Here is a 19,183-nt window from a genome sequence, read left to right as displayed (position 1 = left end):
ATCTCTAGACTAAACACAGCTGTAATGCTGCCTAGCAAAGAAAAAACTGAAAGGATCAAACTTTTTCTAAGTAACTTAACTGCATCACAGAACAAAGCTTGACAATAGTTACTAGAATACGAAAATATCCAGCACCCAAGGAAATAGAATTAACAGTATTTGGCATGCAATCCAAAATTACTAGGAAGACAGAGAAGGAAAACATCACACACACACACACACACACACACACACACACAAAAGAGGGAAAAATCAATCAGTTGAAACTGACCCAAAAATAACAGATGATGGAATTAGTAGACCAGTACATTAAAGCCATTATTTTATATTATTCCAAGTTATCACAAAGCTAGAGAAAATATTTAGCATATTTAAGCAAAAACATGAAAGATGTAAAAAAGACACAAACAGAACTTCAAGAGATGAAAACTACAAAGGCTGGGATAAAAAAATAGATTAGTGGGGTTAATATCAGATTAGAATGTAGAAGAAGAAATTAGTGAACTTGAAGACATCAATAGAAACCGTTCAAAATAAAATAAGAAAGAAAAAATTGAACAAAAATGAACAGTGCATCAATGAACTATTGGAGTCTCCCCAGAGTGGGGGAAAAGAGGGACATAAAAAATATTTGAAGAAATAAGGACCAAAATTTTCCAAATTTGATGGAAATTATAAAGGCACAGAATTCTAGCAGTAGAATAAACTTCAATAAACTTCAAGCAGTAGAAACATAAAGAAAACTACACCAAGGTACATCAAAATCAAATTGCTAAAAACTAACGACAAAGAGAAAATCTTAAAAGTAACCAGCGACAAAATACACTGCAAGCAGAGAAAGTTATGAATTTCAGCAGACTTCTTTTTGGACATAACAAAAGCTGGAAAATAGTAGAGCAACAATTTAAAGTACTGAATGGATTTAAAAACTGTCAACCTAGAATTCTATACCCAGCAAGACTATTTACCAAAACAAAGGTAAAATAAAGACACTTTTTGACATAAAAACGCTGAAAATATTCATATCAGACTCATGAATATAAGAAATGAAGCAAATGTCTTAGGTGGAAATCTGCATGTATGGAAAGAAATGAAGAACATTGGAAAGAATAATGGCTAAACGCAAAAGGCTCTTTTTGTTATTATTTAAGTATCTTTAAAAGATAATGGACTGTTTACATTTGTTTAATAATAACAAGGTAATGTGTGATTTATAACGGGTAGAAAATTAAGGTATGACAACAATCACATAAAGGCAGAGAGGGGAGAAATGGAGGTATACTGCTATAAGATTCTTCTAGAATACCCAAAGTGGTAGAATATCTACCTTCAAGGATCTTAAAGGTAAACAGTGATAAGTAAGTTAAAGATGCTTTAGTAAAGTTACTATAAACCCTGCAGCAACCACTAACATCACACAACAAGAGTTATGGCTACTAAGCCAACGAAGGAGATAAAAATTGAATCATAAAAAAGACTCAATCCAAAAGAAGGCAGAACAAGACCAAAAAAAACTGAAACAAAGAACAGATGGGACAAATAGAAAACAAAGAGCAAGATGTTAGATTTAAACTACACTATATCAATAATCACATTAAAATGTAAATGGGCTAAATGCCCCAATTAAAAGTCAGAGATTGTTACAGAGTGGATAAGAAAGCAAGACCCAACTATATGCCGCCTACAAGAAACCCACTTTGAACATAAACAAAGAAACCTATCCATCTGCTTTCTGTAATACACCCAAGCTGCTAAAGCTGCAGAAAAAAAATTACACAAATGGGCATATTATTGCTGTTGTAAATTCTCAGGATCCGTCTTTTCCTTCTAACTCTCCATGGCAGATAGTTTGAGACTTTCTGCACTCAAGCCACCTGTGGGGCAACAATGCCTTTATAATCTAATTCACAGGAAAAATAAATGGGCCGCCTCACAGCCATAAGTGTATTTATCTCTGCATCCATCCTTGCTTCCTTTTTACTAAATTCAGAGAAATAATCCTTCAAGAGATAGGTTCTGAGGGCTCAGGACAGCGGATGGATGGTGGGTTTGCTTCCTCTCCATTCCTGGGAGCTCCTTCTCATTGCCTCCATGTCTGACATCCTGTTCCCCCAGGTGCTTCATTAGGAAACATGAGCTTGTCAGACTATCTCCTAAGTATCTCTCATATCCATCATCCCCCTGCCCACCACCACCAAAACGAACACAACACTCTTCTAAGCACCTCTTCTCTGGCCTCTATGATGGCCTACAAATTCCTCTCTGGTGTTTGATCATGGCCTTGCCAATCCACTCCCTAAGCTTCATCCAGAGCATCTTCTAGAAAGCCAAAGTGATCCCATCACCCCTACCCCCTCTGCTTAACTTCCCTGCCCACCCACTGCATTATATTCGAGGTAAAGCTGTGGCTCTTCAATCCACCTCATGTGACCTAGTCACCTCATCCCCTGCAGCCTTTCTGGTCCTCTGGGCCACCGTCTTCTTTCACAACCTCCTACATCTCAGGTCAAAACGCTCGCACATGCTCTTCCCTCAGCCTTGAAAGCCACTCCCTCCTGTGACTCCTCTCCTGGGCCCAACCTTCAGCTTCAGCTTTGTTTTAAATGTTTCTCCCTCCATGGAGCCAGAGGGCTCAGACTACAAATTCGAGGGATTCAAGAAGCTTCATCCTAGTTTTCAAATCAACTTATATCTGACTCCAGCCCCCATCATGCCAGACCAGATAGAAATTAGATCTCAATCTTTCTTGAGGCTTTTATTCTACCCACCCCCCAAATTGTACAGAATCCCCAGTCTTAGTAGTCAAGATCCCCCCACCATTTGCCCAGATGACAACCAGGAAGACCTCATCCAATCCATGTGATCATCAGGCCATGTCAACCTCTCTGAACCATAGGACACGGCGGGCAGCCAGACGTCAAGGGTCACATCTCCAGGAGTATCACACAGCCAGCCCTTCTGGAGTCTTGCCACCACCTTGGTTTGCAACCACGGATGGCTGCATAGCCTCCTGCACCAAATCTCCAAGAATCCCCAGCTCTCTCTCCCCACCCAGTCTTGAGACATCGTTCCTCTGGGTGCTGGTTCTCCCAGTTCCTCTGCACCCCCCATCCCACCCTCAGGACACCCAGAACAAATCCCTTCAATTGGGAGGGTCTCACAGGCAACTTTTACTCTACTCCCACCCACAAGGATACCCCGTGGCCAGGGTTGGAGCACCTCAGTCCCTGCTTCCATGGGGAAAGAGAAGGAAACTGGAACTCCAACAGGAAGGAAACCCCAATTCAAAAGATATCCTGCCTCATTCCAGAAAGCCCTGCCCTGGCCCTGCAGACTAGATTGCTCCATCTCTCAGGACTCTGCCATCTCCTTCGTAACCCTCTGTGACCCTCTCTACGCATTCGATGTGTGCATCGCACACCAGACAGGAGCTCCAGGGCAAGCCACGTCATGCTTGATGAGACTGGTAGGATCAGTAGGAGATAAAGGAGTCGCTCCGCCCTTTGCAATACACAGGCAAGTCCTGTATACTTGGAGACAATGTTTTGGGACTTGACAAACTCTGAAACATCCAAAAAACAAACAAAAAAAAAAACAAAAACAAAAACAAAAAAACAACCCAAAAACAAAAACAGAACCCCACAAATATTTGCCCTTACTTGAGAAACTGCTAGAAAGCCTGGCTTGCCTGCGCTAGAAGGAAAGGCATTGGTATTGATCTTGGTCCTGACAGAAGGGGAAAAAGGGAAAGCAGAGAGAAGTGTGCGTGTTCTGAAGTAGAGAAGTTAAAACTCAGGCAATTAGCAGACAATGTGTCTGTTTTCACTCTGTTTCAGTTCCAGCTAATGGCATGTAAATGACGATGGTGACTCAGCATGTTTCAGACCCGCGTCACATGCTCTGCGAGGAAATCTGAGTGTGCGGGGACATCTGCACAGGCTGTCGTGTTCCACGTCCAAGATAACAACCTTAGCTTCGTCCCCCGCTGTCGTGATGAGAGGGCCCTGTGGTGGCTTTACAAATAGGTAAATATCAGATTCTCTGATAGCCTCCCCACAAAAGGTGGCATCGAATTCCCTCATCTTGAGACTGTTTCTTACGAACGGGAGGAAGTAGAAGGGAAAGTGTGACTTCTGAGATGAGGCCCTGAAAAGGCACTACAGGGTCCTCACCCCCTCCCTGACCACTCATCTTGGGGGAAGCCAGCTGCCCCTCACCTATTTGGAGAGCCCAGCAGGCAAGGAGCAGAGGCCTCCAACCAACAGCAGTGAGGGACTGAGTCCTCAGCCAACAATTTCCAGATTAAGTGGAAAGAGGATTTTCCAAGCCCCAAATAAGGCTTCAGATGACTGCACCCCAGCCTATACCTCATGGGAGACACTGAGCTGGAAATGGTCACCTAAGCCTCCCCCAGATCCCTGACCCTCAGAAACTGTGTAAGATAATAAGTATTTGTTATTTTTAGCTTAGGTTTTTAAGGATAATTCAGTACCTCTGATGTAGGTTCCAATTTGGGTACCTAATAGGAGCTTCCAGAAAAATGTCTAACCTAGAAATGTAGGTTAGACCTATACCTAGGTCAATGTTCTTAATTATCCTCTGGGTTCTGGAACCTTCTACCCAGGTGTTGTATCCCAAAGTGTGGCACAGAAACCATAGCTGGTTCATGAGGTGATTGTAGCTGGTGTAAAGATACACATTTATTTTTATAACGTTTCTGAATTTACTATGTATTAGTAAAGTACTGATTTTCCATTTTCATTGCTGATGGATTTCTTAGTGTCTGAGGAGCATCATGCACGGAAAGGAATACCCACTACTAATTGTAACTTAGGCAGATGCCCAACTATTAATCTTAGGAATTTATTAGACAATTAGCATTCTTTTAGATATTAAACAACCAACATTGCCCTAAATATTTACAATTACTTACTACTAACAAATAAAAAATTATGGATTTAACAAAATGAATGTTCCTAATCAATTAAAAACCTAGATTACAAACCTAACCCAGCACTTTTAGACAGTTAATTAAAATCTTGAATCTAACATATTAATTCCCTTTAATATTCGAAGACTTTTTTTTTTTAATTTTTTAACGTTGATTTATTTTTGAGAGAGAGAGAGAGAGAGCATGGGCTGGGGAAGGGAAGAGAGAGAGGGAAACACAGAATCAAGAGCAGGCTCCAGGCTCCAAGCTATCAGCACAGAGCCCAAAGTGGACCTCAAACTCACAAACTGAGAGATCATGACCTGAGCCGAAGTCGGTCGCTTAACCAACTGAGCCACCCAGGGGCCCCTCAAAGATTCTTTAAATGCAAATCATCACACAAGAAATGTAAAACTACACAACTGACAAATGCCCTTACAGCAAATGAGATTATTACAATGATATTGATACTGTGGCTTTAATTTGTTTTCTTTGTTGATGCTTACTCTTATCCTTACACATTCCCAGCGTCACATGCTTTACGTTGTCCTAGGATTCTGATAACTCTATCAGTTCAATAACTGGTATTTTACACCTTTCTAGGATTCTAAAATGTGCCAGACCCCACAGTAAGAGAATATGGCTTTGATGCCACTGGGAGATGGCAGACATTGTGCTGGCGACCCATTGATTGTTGGCCAATGCACGGTCATACGGGCCAAGTTCATTCAAACCTGAGCCACTGGTCATCAGAGTGAGTTTCTTTTTAATGCAAGGTAGCTGTACATGTTCTATCATGGGACGTTTCGCTTCCTATCTTCCCTGACGATGTTGACTCTGAAACTCGAGGTCTTTTCCAGTGATGAGCTGGTCTCTAGGTTTTGTATGTGGCATCTACTTATTGTGCAATAATTAAGATTTGTTAGTCTGGGCTCACCCCTAATTGGAAGCTCAGGGACATATGTCTTATTAGTATCTCGTTATAATTAACGGAGTTATCCAGAGGCTTCATTCCTTGAGAAAAAAGGGAGTAAGTCTGGGGTTCGCTTTTTCTTCTTTTAAGGACATTTGGCTAATTTGTTATCTGGGAATGCATGTTTGGATATTCTTTAATTGGTTACTACGTGGGATCACTAAAGCTGGCCTATGGCTACTTCACCTTCCACTTGCTCTCTTGTCCGTGGCACGATTCCTTTTTACACTGGGCTTATTGTAGTGACTCACCAGTTTCAAGTCACTCCTTCCTGCTGGTCCACATCTATATCTGACAAATAAACACAGGCTCCCCAACAAAACAGGATATCCACAGAGACCACAGGTAACACTTTCCCTATTAAACACACCCTTTCTTGGAATGACTCCGTTTTTTTACACTGTATATTACCTATCCTAATGCTTTTTATCCTTGCTCCAAAACATGCATGCCACCCTCAATTTAATCATTTTCTTTTCATTGGAGAAGGGTGTTAGAAACCAAAATCTGGGCCCCACGAGTGTGCAGGAGCCTGCCAATGTTGGAAGAAATGCTGTTTCTGTTGATGTTGTTGGGACATTTTTCCCAAAAAACTGCCTATGATATTCTTAAATCCATGCATTCACATGGTGATTCCAAATTTAGTGTTTTGTCATGTTGCTTGATCTGTTTAATAACATATGATTCCATCAGTCACCGAGACTGTGGGGCACCCGGGTGGCTCAGTCGGTTAAGTCGGCTCAGCTTCTGCTTAGGTCAGGATCTCACGGTTTCGTGGGTACAGGCTCCACAAAGCCTGCTTGGAATTCTCTCTCTCCTTCCCCCACTCATGCTGTCTCTGTCTCTCAAAATAAATAAATAAACTTAAAAAAAAAAAAAAAGACTTTGTCCCCAAGATTGATGTACTACAGGGTTATACAGCTTCCTTTTAAAATATATTCAACATCAAAAACTGAGGCAGTTAAAAAAAAAATACATTGTAAATAATATCACTGGGATGACACAAACACCCTGAGTGTCGATTGTGAATGAGTGAAGCTCTGAACTTGTCCACTGGTCTGTCCACGTGTGAGTTCCCCACCCCAGCACGGTAGATTAGGCTTGTGCGCCTGCCCCAGAGAAGCATCACAGATCAGGAGATTTCAAACAACAGAAATGTGTATTGTCTCCGTTCTGTGAGCTAGAAGTACAAAAATCAAGGTATTGGCAGGGCCACACTTCCTATGAAACCTGTAAGGAAGGATCTTCCCTGCCTCCTTGGCTTGCAATTCTAGCATTCCAAGATCTGTGTCTGACATCACATGGCCATCTTCTCTAGCGTGTCTGTGTGTCTCTCTCTTCTTATAAAGATACTACTCATATTAGAGTAAGGCTCGATCTTATACCAGTATGACTTCATCTTAACCCATTACATCTTCAGTGGCCCCTATTTCCAAGTAAGGTCACATTCACAGGTCCTAGGGGTTATGACTTCAACATATCATTCAAGGGACACAGGTCAACCCATAGCAAAAGGCCTACCTAGAAACATAGCTCAGATATCTCCTGAGGAACATTATAGCCTGGACTTTCACTCAAGGTGACCAAAAGCAGAGGCTAGGACTTAGAGGTTGGAGACAGTGGTGCCCCAAATATAGAGGGCACATGGCCCCATGTGGGCCCAGGGCTCACCAAACAGACCTCAAACTTGCTCCTTATGGTCAACAGTGCACAATCTTAACCAGAAGGGTGGTTGGTTGATCAGAATTAAAGTTGGCAGTGGAGAGGTAGTTTGGAAGAAAGGAGAATGATCTTATTGATGACTTAAAGTTTCTTAAACTGTAAGTAAATTGAGGAGATTGGGCTAATTCAGTTTTCCAATTTTGTTCCAGGGAGTAATCTTGGGCCCCTGTACAGAAAGGTGAACACCATGACCCACAACAGCTCTGCTTTTGTTTCTTTTACCATTTGTACAACTGCCTACTCTGTGCCCAAATCAAGGTTTGGTTCCTTATACATGTTGTTTATCTTTTCTTTTTGTTGGTGCATATATGTAACCTCAACTTTACCCTTTTAAATATTTTATAAAGTTTATTTATTTTGATTGTGTGTGTGTGTGTGAGTGTGAGAGAGAGAGAGAGAGAGAGAGAGAGAGAGAGAGAAAAGAGAGAGAGAGAGAAAAGAGAGAGAGAGAGCAGGGGAGGGGCAGAGAGAGAATCCCAAGCAGGTGCTCTCAGCACGATCCCTACACAGGGCTCGAACCCACAAAACGTGAGATCGTGACCTGAGCCAAAATCAAGAGTCAGACACTTAACCGAATGAGTTACCCAGGGGTCCCTTAACCATTTTTAAGTGTACAGATTAGTGGCATTAAGTACATTTACACTGCTGTGCAACTATCACCACCCTGGATGAGGGTGTTCGAAATGGGTGAGGGAGGTCAAAAAGAACAAATTTCTGCTGATAAGCTAAGTAAGTCATGGGGATGTAATGTACAGCACAGTGACTGTAGTGAACAATACTATATTGTACTATTGAAAGTTGCTAAGAGAGTAGATCTTACAAGTATGCCTCATAAGAAAAAAATAACAACTATACGTAGCGATGGACGTTAACTAAACTTATTATGGTGATCATTTTGCAATATATACATCATTATGTGATACACCTGCAACTAATACAATGTTATATTTCAATTTTAGCACAATAGAAAAAATTATCTGAATTTACAGAAGTTAAAAAAAAAAAAACCCAACTGGGTCACCTGGGTGGCTCAGTCGGTTAAGCATCTGACTCTTGGTTTCGGCTCAGGTCATGGTCTTACAGTTCATGGGTTGGAGCCCGTGTAGGGCTCCATGCTGACAGCACCTGCTTGAGACTCTCTCTCTCCCTCTCTCTCTGCCCCTCCCCTGTGTGCTTTCTCTCTCTCAAAATAAATAAACTTAAAAAAAAACCCAACCAGACAGAAAATGGTTAAAATGATACATTTTGTCTGGTATAGTTTTACACAATAATACCAAAAAAAATTTTTCTTCCTCTTTCCTTTCCAGGTAAAGCCTCCAGGTACAGAAGTCCCCCAGGCTGGGGAGCCTGCTGGGCTCATACTCTGCCTCTTGCTCACACTGAAACATCCCTCTTGGCCTCTCCACCACACTGCCCCCTTGGTCCCAGTGCCAATCACAGCCTTTGCCTCTGCAGGTCCTCGAGGGTTCTGTGGGCTTGAATTTCCTCTCTGCATGGAGCCCCCACTGGTTTTTAGGTTTGCCTTTGTAGGATTTCAAGTCGGAATCAGAGTGTTTATATTTTTCATAGCAGCATGAAGTGACAAATGCACATGACTGGTAAGAACCTGGCTGGGACATGTGCCTGTGGAAACCTCCAGACCCTCCTGACCAGTTCCAGATCCTTCCAGCTCACCGCAGCCTGCAGCACCCCTGGGGCCCTCACTGAGTGTCTCAGGGGGATCTCATCCTTCAGGAAACATCCATGTCAGGCAGCATATAAAAATGTCAGCCCAAGAGAGGCTAGATAGTAGCTCTTATGACAAATACTCCCCCTCTGCCGGGACTTCTCTTCCACGTATCTTCTCTTTACAAGATGCCTGTCTCTGACCCTGCCTTGAACCTCCAGCTCTTGCTACTGTGCTAGTGCTGAGCTGAAACCCACTAAATCATAGATGTAGCTTAACAGAGCTCTTTCAATATGATTGGATAATCATGTGCTATGGTGCGGGGAACACTGAACCATTGAACCCCCTCACCTTTTCCTTTAAGAGAAATGGTGTGGCCACCTTAATGCTATTGAGTTGTAAGAATCTGATGCACCATTTACGTCATGAGTCATCCTAGAAACCCAATGTCATTGGATGTTTGCTGAGTGTATTTATAAAAAGAACAAGACAGGAGGAGCCAAGATGGCGGAACAACATGGAAATTTTCTGTGTGTCTCACATCCATGAAATACAGCCAGACCAATACTCAGCCATCCTGCATACCTAGAAAACTGATCTGAGGATTAACACAACAATCTACACAGCCTGAACCTCAGAATTCAGCAGGTACGCGGCGCGGAGAGCTGAACTAGGGGAGCGAGAAGCCGTGGCAGGCAGGGAGGTGCTTTTGCAGGCGGAGAGAGGATGGAGACGGCTGGGGGTGGGGGGGGGGGAAGAATACGGGAAAAGCGCCCCTCCCCAAAAGCAGCTGGAGAGAAAGTGGAAAATTGGAAACAGTCGCAGGGACTAAACTAAAAAAGGGAGAAAGGAGAGGGTTTAAATTCCATTAAGACCGTAAACAAGGGGAGTGCAAAGGCTGCAACTCTGCAGCTCCATACCTGGCGGTGCTCTGGTGGGAAGGGCGAATCCCCAGGAAGAGTGGGGTCCGGGAGGTTCTCGGGCCACACGGGGAAAAGTGGTTCCACTGGTGGAAGTACATTTGGTAGAGACTGCAGAAGCCACCTGGTCCCAGCAGACCCCAGAAAATGGCTACATTCACTGGTGCTGGAACAAGGTCGTTAAGGGTGAAGCCTGGTGCCAGATGTGTTGTGATTTTCCATAATCCCTGAAACGCTGCTGCTACACTATCTCGTGAACTTTTTCTGGGGTGGGCTGGCACCTGGCCACAGTCTCGGGGCACCAGCAGCAGGGTCCCACAAGCATTCCTCGGTGCAGCCAACATTCAGCAATTGCTCGGTGAGACCCTCCCGCAGAGGGGCGGAATGGGTCAAAGCCACAGTCCTTCAGAAGTAAGGTGCTGGGGAAAACAGCTGCATCTGAGACAAAACTCGGGAGAGAGGTATGGCCTGGGGCCTGGTCATGGAGAATGAAAAAGTGGGGAGTGGACGAAAGCTGAAGACAGATGACGGGTGCACGATTGCTGATCAGGGAGAACAGAGTTCAGATACTAGAGATTAGGTAGGGGGGCAACGCCATTTTCACTGCTCCCGCGCATACGCACCTAGAGTGCCACAACACTCCACCCCAGTAGGCTAGCAGCACCATCTAGTGGAGAACGGAGACGTTCTCTGGCGCAGCCACTCTGGAAAGCAGTATGCAGGTTCCCCAAAAAATTAAAAGTAGAACTACCCTATGACACAGCAATTGCACCACTAGGCATTTATCCAAGGGATACAGGTGTGCTGTTTCAAAGGGGCACATGCACCCCCATGTTTATAGCAGCACTATCAACAATAGCCAAAGTATGGAAAGAGCCCAAATGTCCATCGATAGATGAATGGATAAAGATGATGTGGTATCTATATACAATGGAGTATCACTTGGCAATCCAAAAGAATGAAATCTTGCCATTTGCAACTACGTGGATGGAACTTAAGGGTATTATGCTAAATGAAATTAGAGAAAGACACAAATCATATGACTTCACTCATATGAGGACTTTAAGAGACAAAACAGATGAACATAAGGGAAGGGAAACAAAAATAATATAAAAACAGGGAGGGGGACAAAACATAAGAGGCTTAAATATGGAGAACTAACTGAGGGTTGCTGGAGGGGTCGTGGGAGGGGTGGATGGGCTAAATGAGTAATGGGCACTAAGGAATCTACTCCTGAAATCATTATTTCACCATATCCTAACTAATTTGGATGTAAGTCTAAAAATAAAAAAATAAAATAAAATAAAAACAATTGGTTTGATCTCCAAATAAATAAATAAATAATAAAAAGAACAAGACAGCCTTTCACACCACTTACTCTTCTCCTAGGAGAACAGAGACTCTATTCCACAGCCCCCCATGCCCCCGTCTGATCGAAATGAAACTAAACTTGCCACCGTCCACTGGGGGCTGCCTGGCTGGCCACTTCCTGGCCCGCATTCCCCCACATGGGGGGAGGCAGGGTCCTTCCCATTTTTCCCACAAGGATGTGGTATGGAACAAAATGAAATAGGAAGGCTTGGTAAACATTAAAAGAGGCACATAGCGGCGCCTAGGTGGTTCAGTCTGCAAAGCGGCGGAGGTCATGATCTCACAGTTGTGAGATCGAGCCCCTCATCGGGCTCCAGGCTGGGTGTGGAGCCTGCTTAAGACTTTCTCTCTGCCCCTCTCATGCTTGAGCGTGGGGTGCGCACACACTCTCTCTCAAATAAATAAACAAAAAATAAAGCATTAAAAAAAAAGAGCCACGTGAACGTAAACCGCAGCTGATAAGGTTATCAGACATAAGGATGTACAGAAAGATTTTCACACAGAAAGAAGTAAAAGTTGCGGTAAATAAAATTTTCGTTAACAGAACTAACTACAGTGGGCGGACATATTGCGGCATCTGGACGGCCAACCAGCATGGACTCTGGGCTCTTCCAACTGTTCCCACGAATGAGATGGGCCCCCCAGGCCTGAGAGCTCAGAGAGCAGCCGGCTGGGCCCGTAAACAGAGATAACACCACAACGGACCCACAGATGCACTGCTTGGCGTCTGTAGAGGCTTTCTCTTGGTTCATTAAAGCAACATTAAGATGCCCCTTTATCCCTCTATGTTCATATAAATAGAATGAAAATGTAATTACCATAGCAACTTAATTAAGAACATCCCTGAAAGTTGCCCCCTTGCTCCTGATGTACAAAAGACTGGATTTGGGGCCCTTTGTCTGCACCAGATCTGTGGTGGACAGCACCTTTATTCCTCAAAAATGCCCCCAGGAAGCTGGTTTTACCAGCCCGGTTTTGCAGGTGCAGAAACTGATCGTGGGGAAGGGGTGTGGCTTCCCTGAGACTGCACCATCGCCAAGGGGCCATAGCAGGACTTGAACTCAGGTCAGCTGCATGCATGTGTCCCCCGGGCCCTCCCTGGAGGGTCTGGGGCTCTAGAGCCAGCTTCCTAGGTTCAAGCCATGGCCACTCGGCTCTTTCGCTGTTTGATCTTGGGCAGATCTCTCTGTCTTAATTTCTGCATCTAGACAACTCAATCAGATGCTTCCTGGCAACTGGTGTTTTGAGAAGCTACGTGGGCTCTTTCCTTCCCTTCTTTCCCCCCATCATTGAACATGAACTGCTGTCTTACGACTAGCCTAGCCTTGGCAGTCTTACCCCAGGGCATTTCCACAGAGGTGTCTCCTTTCACCTGCTCCCATGTGGGACACAGTGGATTTGCAGCTAATTCACAGGATGAAGAAAAAGGCAGCTAAGAGCAGCGAGCCTGTAAACACATGAGGAGTGCCAGGGAAAGAGCTTTCACTGCAGCCTGAGTCAGACAGTGGGCTTGGAGAGCAGACCAGACTGCAAGCTTCCTGGGAGCCCTGGCTCCCCGGGGCCATGCCCAGTCATGCAAGGATGGAAGCGCCCTGAGTGGGAGCGGAGTCAAAGCCTGCTCTGGGCCAGCTCAGACCCTGGCACATACAATAGGTGGAGGTGTGTCCACACACTCCTGAGCCTCTGATCTACCCAGAGTTCTCTGGCTACCTGGAAAGAGCTTAGAAACAGGCTTCACTCTGACGCTCAGCTTTGCCCTCTCAGATCACAGCCCGGCAGCACAGAGGGGCCCTCTTGGATTTGAAAGACTGATTGGCAGTTTCACCTTCTGCACCTGATGTGCCCTGGTTTCCCACCGCACCCACCTTGCCCGGCACCCACTCCTCGTTCCTCCCTGAACCTGGCAAAGGATGGAAGTGTGGGGTCCTGTGGGAGCACAGGGATGGAGGCTCCTCCAGTGGCGAGGCTGAGGGCAGTCCCTCCTCTTCCCCGTCCCCACAGGCCAAAAGAGCGCAGCTCCTGGGAGGCAGGGAATCCCTGCCCTGGCCTTGGCCATGGCACCTGAGAATGGCTCTTTTGAGAAAGTGGTCCCCATGCATGCACTGAATGAGGACGGTGGGCCCAGTCTAGAGGTGGGGGTTGGGGGAGCCATCTCTCGGTGGACATGCAAGGGGTCCTTTTCTGAGAGTTCAGTCCCAGAGTGCAGCTAGCATGAGGGAGCACCCTGGCATCCCTGGGTGAGCAGGCGACTGCTGCTTCAGGATGGCGTTTGGGGCCCACTCGGCACCCCCAGAGAGTATGAGCTGACAACCTGAGAGATCAGCCTCGTCCTCCCCCAGGAGGTAACGCCAGAAGAACCAGCACCCCAGGTAGGATTCCACCCCGCAGGCACCTCTGTCCCAGAGCCAGGCCAGCAAGGGCGGCTGTGAGTTCCTGGGGGCCGGCTGCAGCCTGGCAAGGGAGTGTGCAACTTGCGGGCCATGTGAGGGCTTCTGCATCTGGGTCACCAGATCCCAGATCCTGAGACCTAATAGCCCCTGGCTGGTTGGCGGGCTGAAGAGAGGTTCTCCTGGTGCTGGAAACCTATTAGATCAGGGTTTTTGCAACCCAAGTGCTGGTTCTTCCTCCCTGACTGGAGACAGAATGCTGGGGTCCCGCTCACCTGCTGGCTTTAACGAGGGTGGGTGTCCCCTCGCCCAAGTCTCCCCGTCTTCTGGATGCAGCCCTCTATCTATTTCATAAAACACCAATTTATTGGATATTACCCTCATTTTAAATTATATATATCCATTTAAACATAACTCACCTTCTCTTTCCAATCCCATTAGCTTCTAAAAGCATTAGCAAATTGTCACACGTTTAAATGACCATGTAATAGGTATTGGTTTTAATTGTCAGTACTTAAGTGGCCATTATAACAAAGTGTTTTGCTTCATAAGTCAGGCAAGCCCCTCACTCTCCAAGGAAAGATGCTTGATACGTGGCTGCTGAAAAGCTTGGAGTCCGATTTGCAACACGTACACACATACAGGATGCTGGCATTTTGACATTGGCCTCGAGAGCCTTCTTATTTCATTGTTTTTATTGTGGTAAAATATACATAATGTAAAGTTGATCATTTTCACCATTCTAAGTTCACTTCGGTGGCACTAAGTACATTCACATTATGTGCAACCATCACCATTATCCACCTTCAGAATTTTTTCAGCCCATATCGAAACTCTGCACCCATTGGACACCGACTCCCCTTATTTCCCTCCCCTCAGCCCCTGACACCCACCGCTCTACTTTCTGTCTCTGTGGATTTGGCTACTCTAGGTCCTACATGTAAGCGGAATCATACAGAATTTGTCCTTTCACGACTGGCTTATCCCACTTAGCAAACGTCCTCAAGGTCCATCCACGTTGGAGTCTGTGTCACCATCTCCTTTCAAAGGCTGAATAATGTCCTCGTGTAGGTACAGACCACATTTTGTTCATCCATCCCTCTGTTGATGGACATTGGGCTGTTTCCACCTTTTAGCTGTGGTAAATAATGCTGGGATTGGCCTAGCGGGTCTTAGTTTTGTGTTACAGCCCTACGTTTTCCTTTTTCTTCCTCATGTGAAGTTTATGCTTCCCTGTGACTAACGGTGGCCCCTCGGTAAATTCTGTTAACCTCCATCATAGGGGGAGCCTCCATGGAGGGTCCCCCATGGAGGGGCCCCTCCATCATGGCCCCTCGGTAAATTCCGTTAACCTGCCAAAGCCACAGAGTTCTGGCATCAATGTCAGAGAGAAGATAACAAGATCAAATGAGCCTTCCTATATACAAATGAGTTTTTAACCATTTGGGGGGTCACCAACCCATTTGAGAATCTAAAAAGTTTAAACACTCTCTCATTCAAAACACACACACACACACACACACTCCCACAAACATTACATTTTTCATGTCCATGGACACCCTGAGGCCCATCCTTAGACCACAGGTTTATTTCTGCTACAGATAATTAATTTCTTCCCCCAAAAGTTATACATCAAAGATTTATATGGTTGAAATGCTGAGTAAAGCAAATAATCACTTCTGGCTTGACAATTATATAAAGCTGAACGTCTGTATTTGGAACTTCCCAAACATGGAACACCACAGCAGAAAGATGACCTTGGGGATTTACAACTCATCTCCAAGACCTGGGAGGTTGAATGCAGAACACATGTTCCCATCCCAGACACAGAGGAGGTCAGGGACAGCAGGCACGGAGAAAGAAGTGCGGGGGAGGAAAGCTTACCCCTCACGCATTCTGACTGGAGTCTTGCCCCATGCCTGCCCCTCCCCTTCTGGTCACCAGCAGCGTTGGGCACAGGGCCCCATGCTGACCCCCCACATAGGCACAAGCATTTTCCCACTTTCCCAAGGAATCGGGCAGGGAGTCGGAGCCCTTACTTTCCAATTCAACTGCTCTCCCAGTTTCCATGCCCCCAGAAGGGGCTTCAGCGGGCATGGGACACCGTGCCCCTAAGGGCAGAGCCAGCTGAACAGACCTTGGCTGCAGGTACTTCCCTGCTTGGTCAGCCAGTATCTGATCTGAGGAGGGGGGTGTCTCCTAAAAATCGGCTGTGTCTGAACGGGAAGTCCAAGGTCCTACTGGATTTAACACCGAGCTGGTGGCTGAGCCAATACCAATGCCAACACATGCTAGAGGATTTGTGCCCTGTTTTCCGGGCATCTTTATGGAAGGTGATTGGCACATGAGAAATGGGTCCTCAGGTGTGCATATCTGGGACAGAGCCAGGTGTGTGTGTGTGTGTGTGTGTGTGTGTGTGTGTGTGTGTGTGTTGGGGGGGAGGGCAGGGCTACAAAACAAAACCTAAAGACCTCTTGTCCTGGAACACTTATGGCACTCTTCCTAGATACTCCACAGAGCAAGTGACAGGGACTATCTGCTTTTTTCCTTGGCCGGGGAATCCTGAGGGCTATATCCTCATGCGCCCTTCAAGGATTTGTGCTTTGGTAGAAAATGGCCACCATATTGGGGCAGGGGTGAAACCAGCTCTTGGGGGACCCACCCGGGCAGCAGGGGCAGACGTGATAGGAGCCATTCTCCTCCTTTCCCCAAAACCTTAGAACCTCTTGGTCAACCAACACAGAACCCTAATGGCACATCAAAGTCACCTCTGGGGAGCTTCTAAACCATTCTGATGCAGGGAGCCCCATTCCAGAACTATTACATCTATACATAAAAGAATCTCTGGGGATGTGGCCTGGGCATAGGTCATTTTTCAAGTCCCCAGGTGACTGTAATGTGGAGGCTAGACCCATTGACAGCCTTTCCACTTTTATTTCCATGAGCTCTCCTGACTTTGGTAATGCACCCTTATATGACTGTCATACCGAGCCAATTCGATAATGCACATTATAGGATTCAGATAGGGACGTTTCTCACAACACTGTCAGGCAAGTGACAGGTATGACAACCTTCATCCCGTGGTCGTCACTTTGAGTTATTGGCGTTATTGGTACTACACCCAGTGAGTTTAATTGCTATTTAAAAATATTCTCAAAAATATTATGCTGTGATTTGGCCTTGAAATGAGAAAATACCGTGTATGTGATGAGCATGGGCACAGAGCAGTGGGGCGTGAATTTGATGTTAGTGAAGCAAGTATTTCACATTGCAATTTCATGTTTTCTTGCAAGGCAATGGCCAAGTGACTTAACAAAGGAAGGCACTCTCAAAGGGTGATCGGTGAGGACAAACTGCTGATCCCCATTAAAAATGTAGCTGGAGGCAAGATCACCAAACCCTAGAAATACCTTTATAAGAAATGTTATTCTCTCCTGCCCTTTAAGGCCTAGTCACCATGGGAAACACAGCCTATGCCCTGAACCCAAAAGAGATTCCATGTCGTTGAATGTTGAATGTTGATGCTGAATGCAGAGAAGTTTTAGAAACACTCTAACCAGGGCCATCTGGGTGGCTCAGTCAGTTAAGTGTCCAACTTTGGTTCCGGTCATGATTTCAAGGTCCATGAGCTTGAGCCTCACATCGGGCTCTGTGCTGACAGCTTGGAGCCTGGAACCTGCTTCGGATTCTGTCCACCCCACCCCGCCCCTCCCCTGCTTGCACTCTCTCTTTCTCTCAAAAATAAATAAACATTAAAAATAATAATAAAAAAATACTCTAACCAATGTATTTCACTGATTTGCCTAATTTTAAGCACAAGAGTGACATATGATAAAAAAAAAAAAAAATCTACATCTATGAAGTCCAAATGAGCTCTTGGAATAAGTATAAAGAAAAATTTGCAGTGCTAAAAAAGCCAAGTGTCTGTTATTGGCAGTTTTTCTTACTCAGAGATCCACAAAATGGGTGTATCTTAGAATCCATGGTTTCTTCGTTTTTATGAAATGGGATATTTTACTAGCAGGTACAAATTCCCTCAGGTTTGACCTGCCATTTGCACGGCCATCTGGACTCCAGTACTGTGACTCTCCTCTACACTCCCCAAGCTTGTCAGGTCTCAGAGATCTTCTCTGTAGCCGATTCCTGCTCTCAGGTACATCTCACCTCACCCCAACCACGGGGGGTGGGGGGGGGGGTGCAGGGAGAGAGAACCCCCAAGCAGGACCCATGCCACTGGCACAGAGCCCCAAGTGAGGCTTGAACCCACAAAACCTTGAGATCATGACCTGAGGTGTGAACCCAAGAATTGAGGCCCAACCGACTAAGCCACCCAGGCACCCCTCCTGCTGCTTCTTTCTTAAAGTGTCTCTTTCTGAGTCACTCCAGCCTATTTCCACCACACAGCCATGCACCTGTCTCCAAAATGAGGGACAGTAAGATACGGTGATTGAAAGCATGGATTCAATCCAAGCTCCTCCCTCATAAATCGGTGATCTTACACGTGGTACTTCACTTTGCCTGTCAGCCAGACTGCCTTCATCCATAAGAGAAGAAAACTAATCACCACGCCATGGTGCTGACTGGGGGATTAAATGAGATCACGTGTCCATTGCAGACTCCGCCCCCCCTTCCCCCCCCCCCCCACTTCAGGACACTTGCTCCCCGGCATCTTTTCTAAATGTGGCAACCATGGTGCTGGGTGTGATTGACCAGGTCAGGACTTGATTGCCTTAATCCCAATCATGGGACCTAGGACAGGTGACCTAGATTAGTCCAAGTCCTGAGCTTCACTCTGATGGGGGTTTGGGGAAGAGAAATGTTCTTTTGTTCTGAGGGTATAGGTTCTGAGTCCTGTAACCCTGAGAGCCATTGGCTACCAAGGAAGCCTGCCTGAAGAAGAGGCTGACCATGGAAGGGGGCAGGGTAGGGAAAGAGCCCATTACACGCACATCTGATCCCTACACTATTTTAGTTACGTGAGCCATGAAGTTCCTTTTACTCAAACAAATTTCAGGGTGCCTGGGTGGCTCTGTCAGCCAAGTGTCTGGCTTTGGCTCAGGTCACGATCTCACAGTTTGTGAGTTCAAGCCCCTCATTGGGCTCTGTGCTGACAGCTCAGAGCCTGGAGCCTGCTTTGGATTCTGTGCCTCCCTCTCTATCTGCCCCTCCCCTGCTCACTGTCTCTCTCTCAAAAATAAACACTAAAAAATTTTT

General features: G+C 45.7%; 1 protein-coding gene across 1 annotated transcript in view; it reads right to left on the bottom strand.

Moving 5' to 3' along the window:
- Nucleotides 1-10,587, bottom strand: part of LOC145712988 (uncharacterized) — a 42,860-nt gene extending 32,273 nt beyond the window's left edge. The window contains exon 1 of the mRNA XM_081790772.1: nt 10,212-10,587. Coding sequence (XP_081646898.1) covers nt 10,212-10,555 — 344 coding nt within the window. The 5' untranslated portion in view covers nt 10,556-10,587. The remainder of the gene's footprint in view (nt 1-10,211) is intronic.
- Between the last annotated feature and the right edge of the window lie 8,596 nt (nt 10,588-19,183).

Source organism: Panthera onca, chromosome D3, assembly GCF_046562875.1.
Source record: "Panthera onca isolate mPanOnc1 chromosome D3, mPanOnc1 haplotype 2, whole genome shotgun sequence".
Classification (NCBI taxonomy): Eukaryota; Metazoa; Chordata; class Mammalia; order Carnivora; family Felidae; genus Panthera; species Panthera onca.
This window is presented reverse-complemented; position numbering and strand designations above follow the sequence as displayed.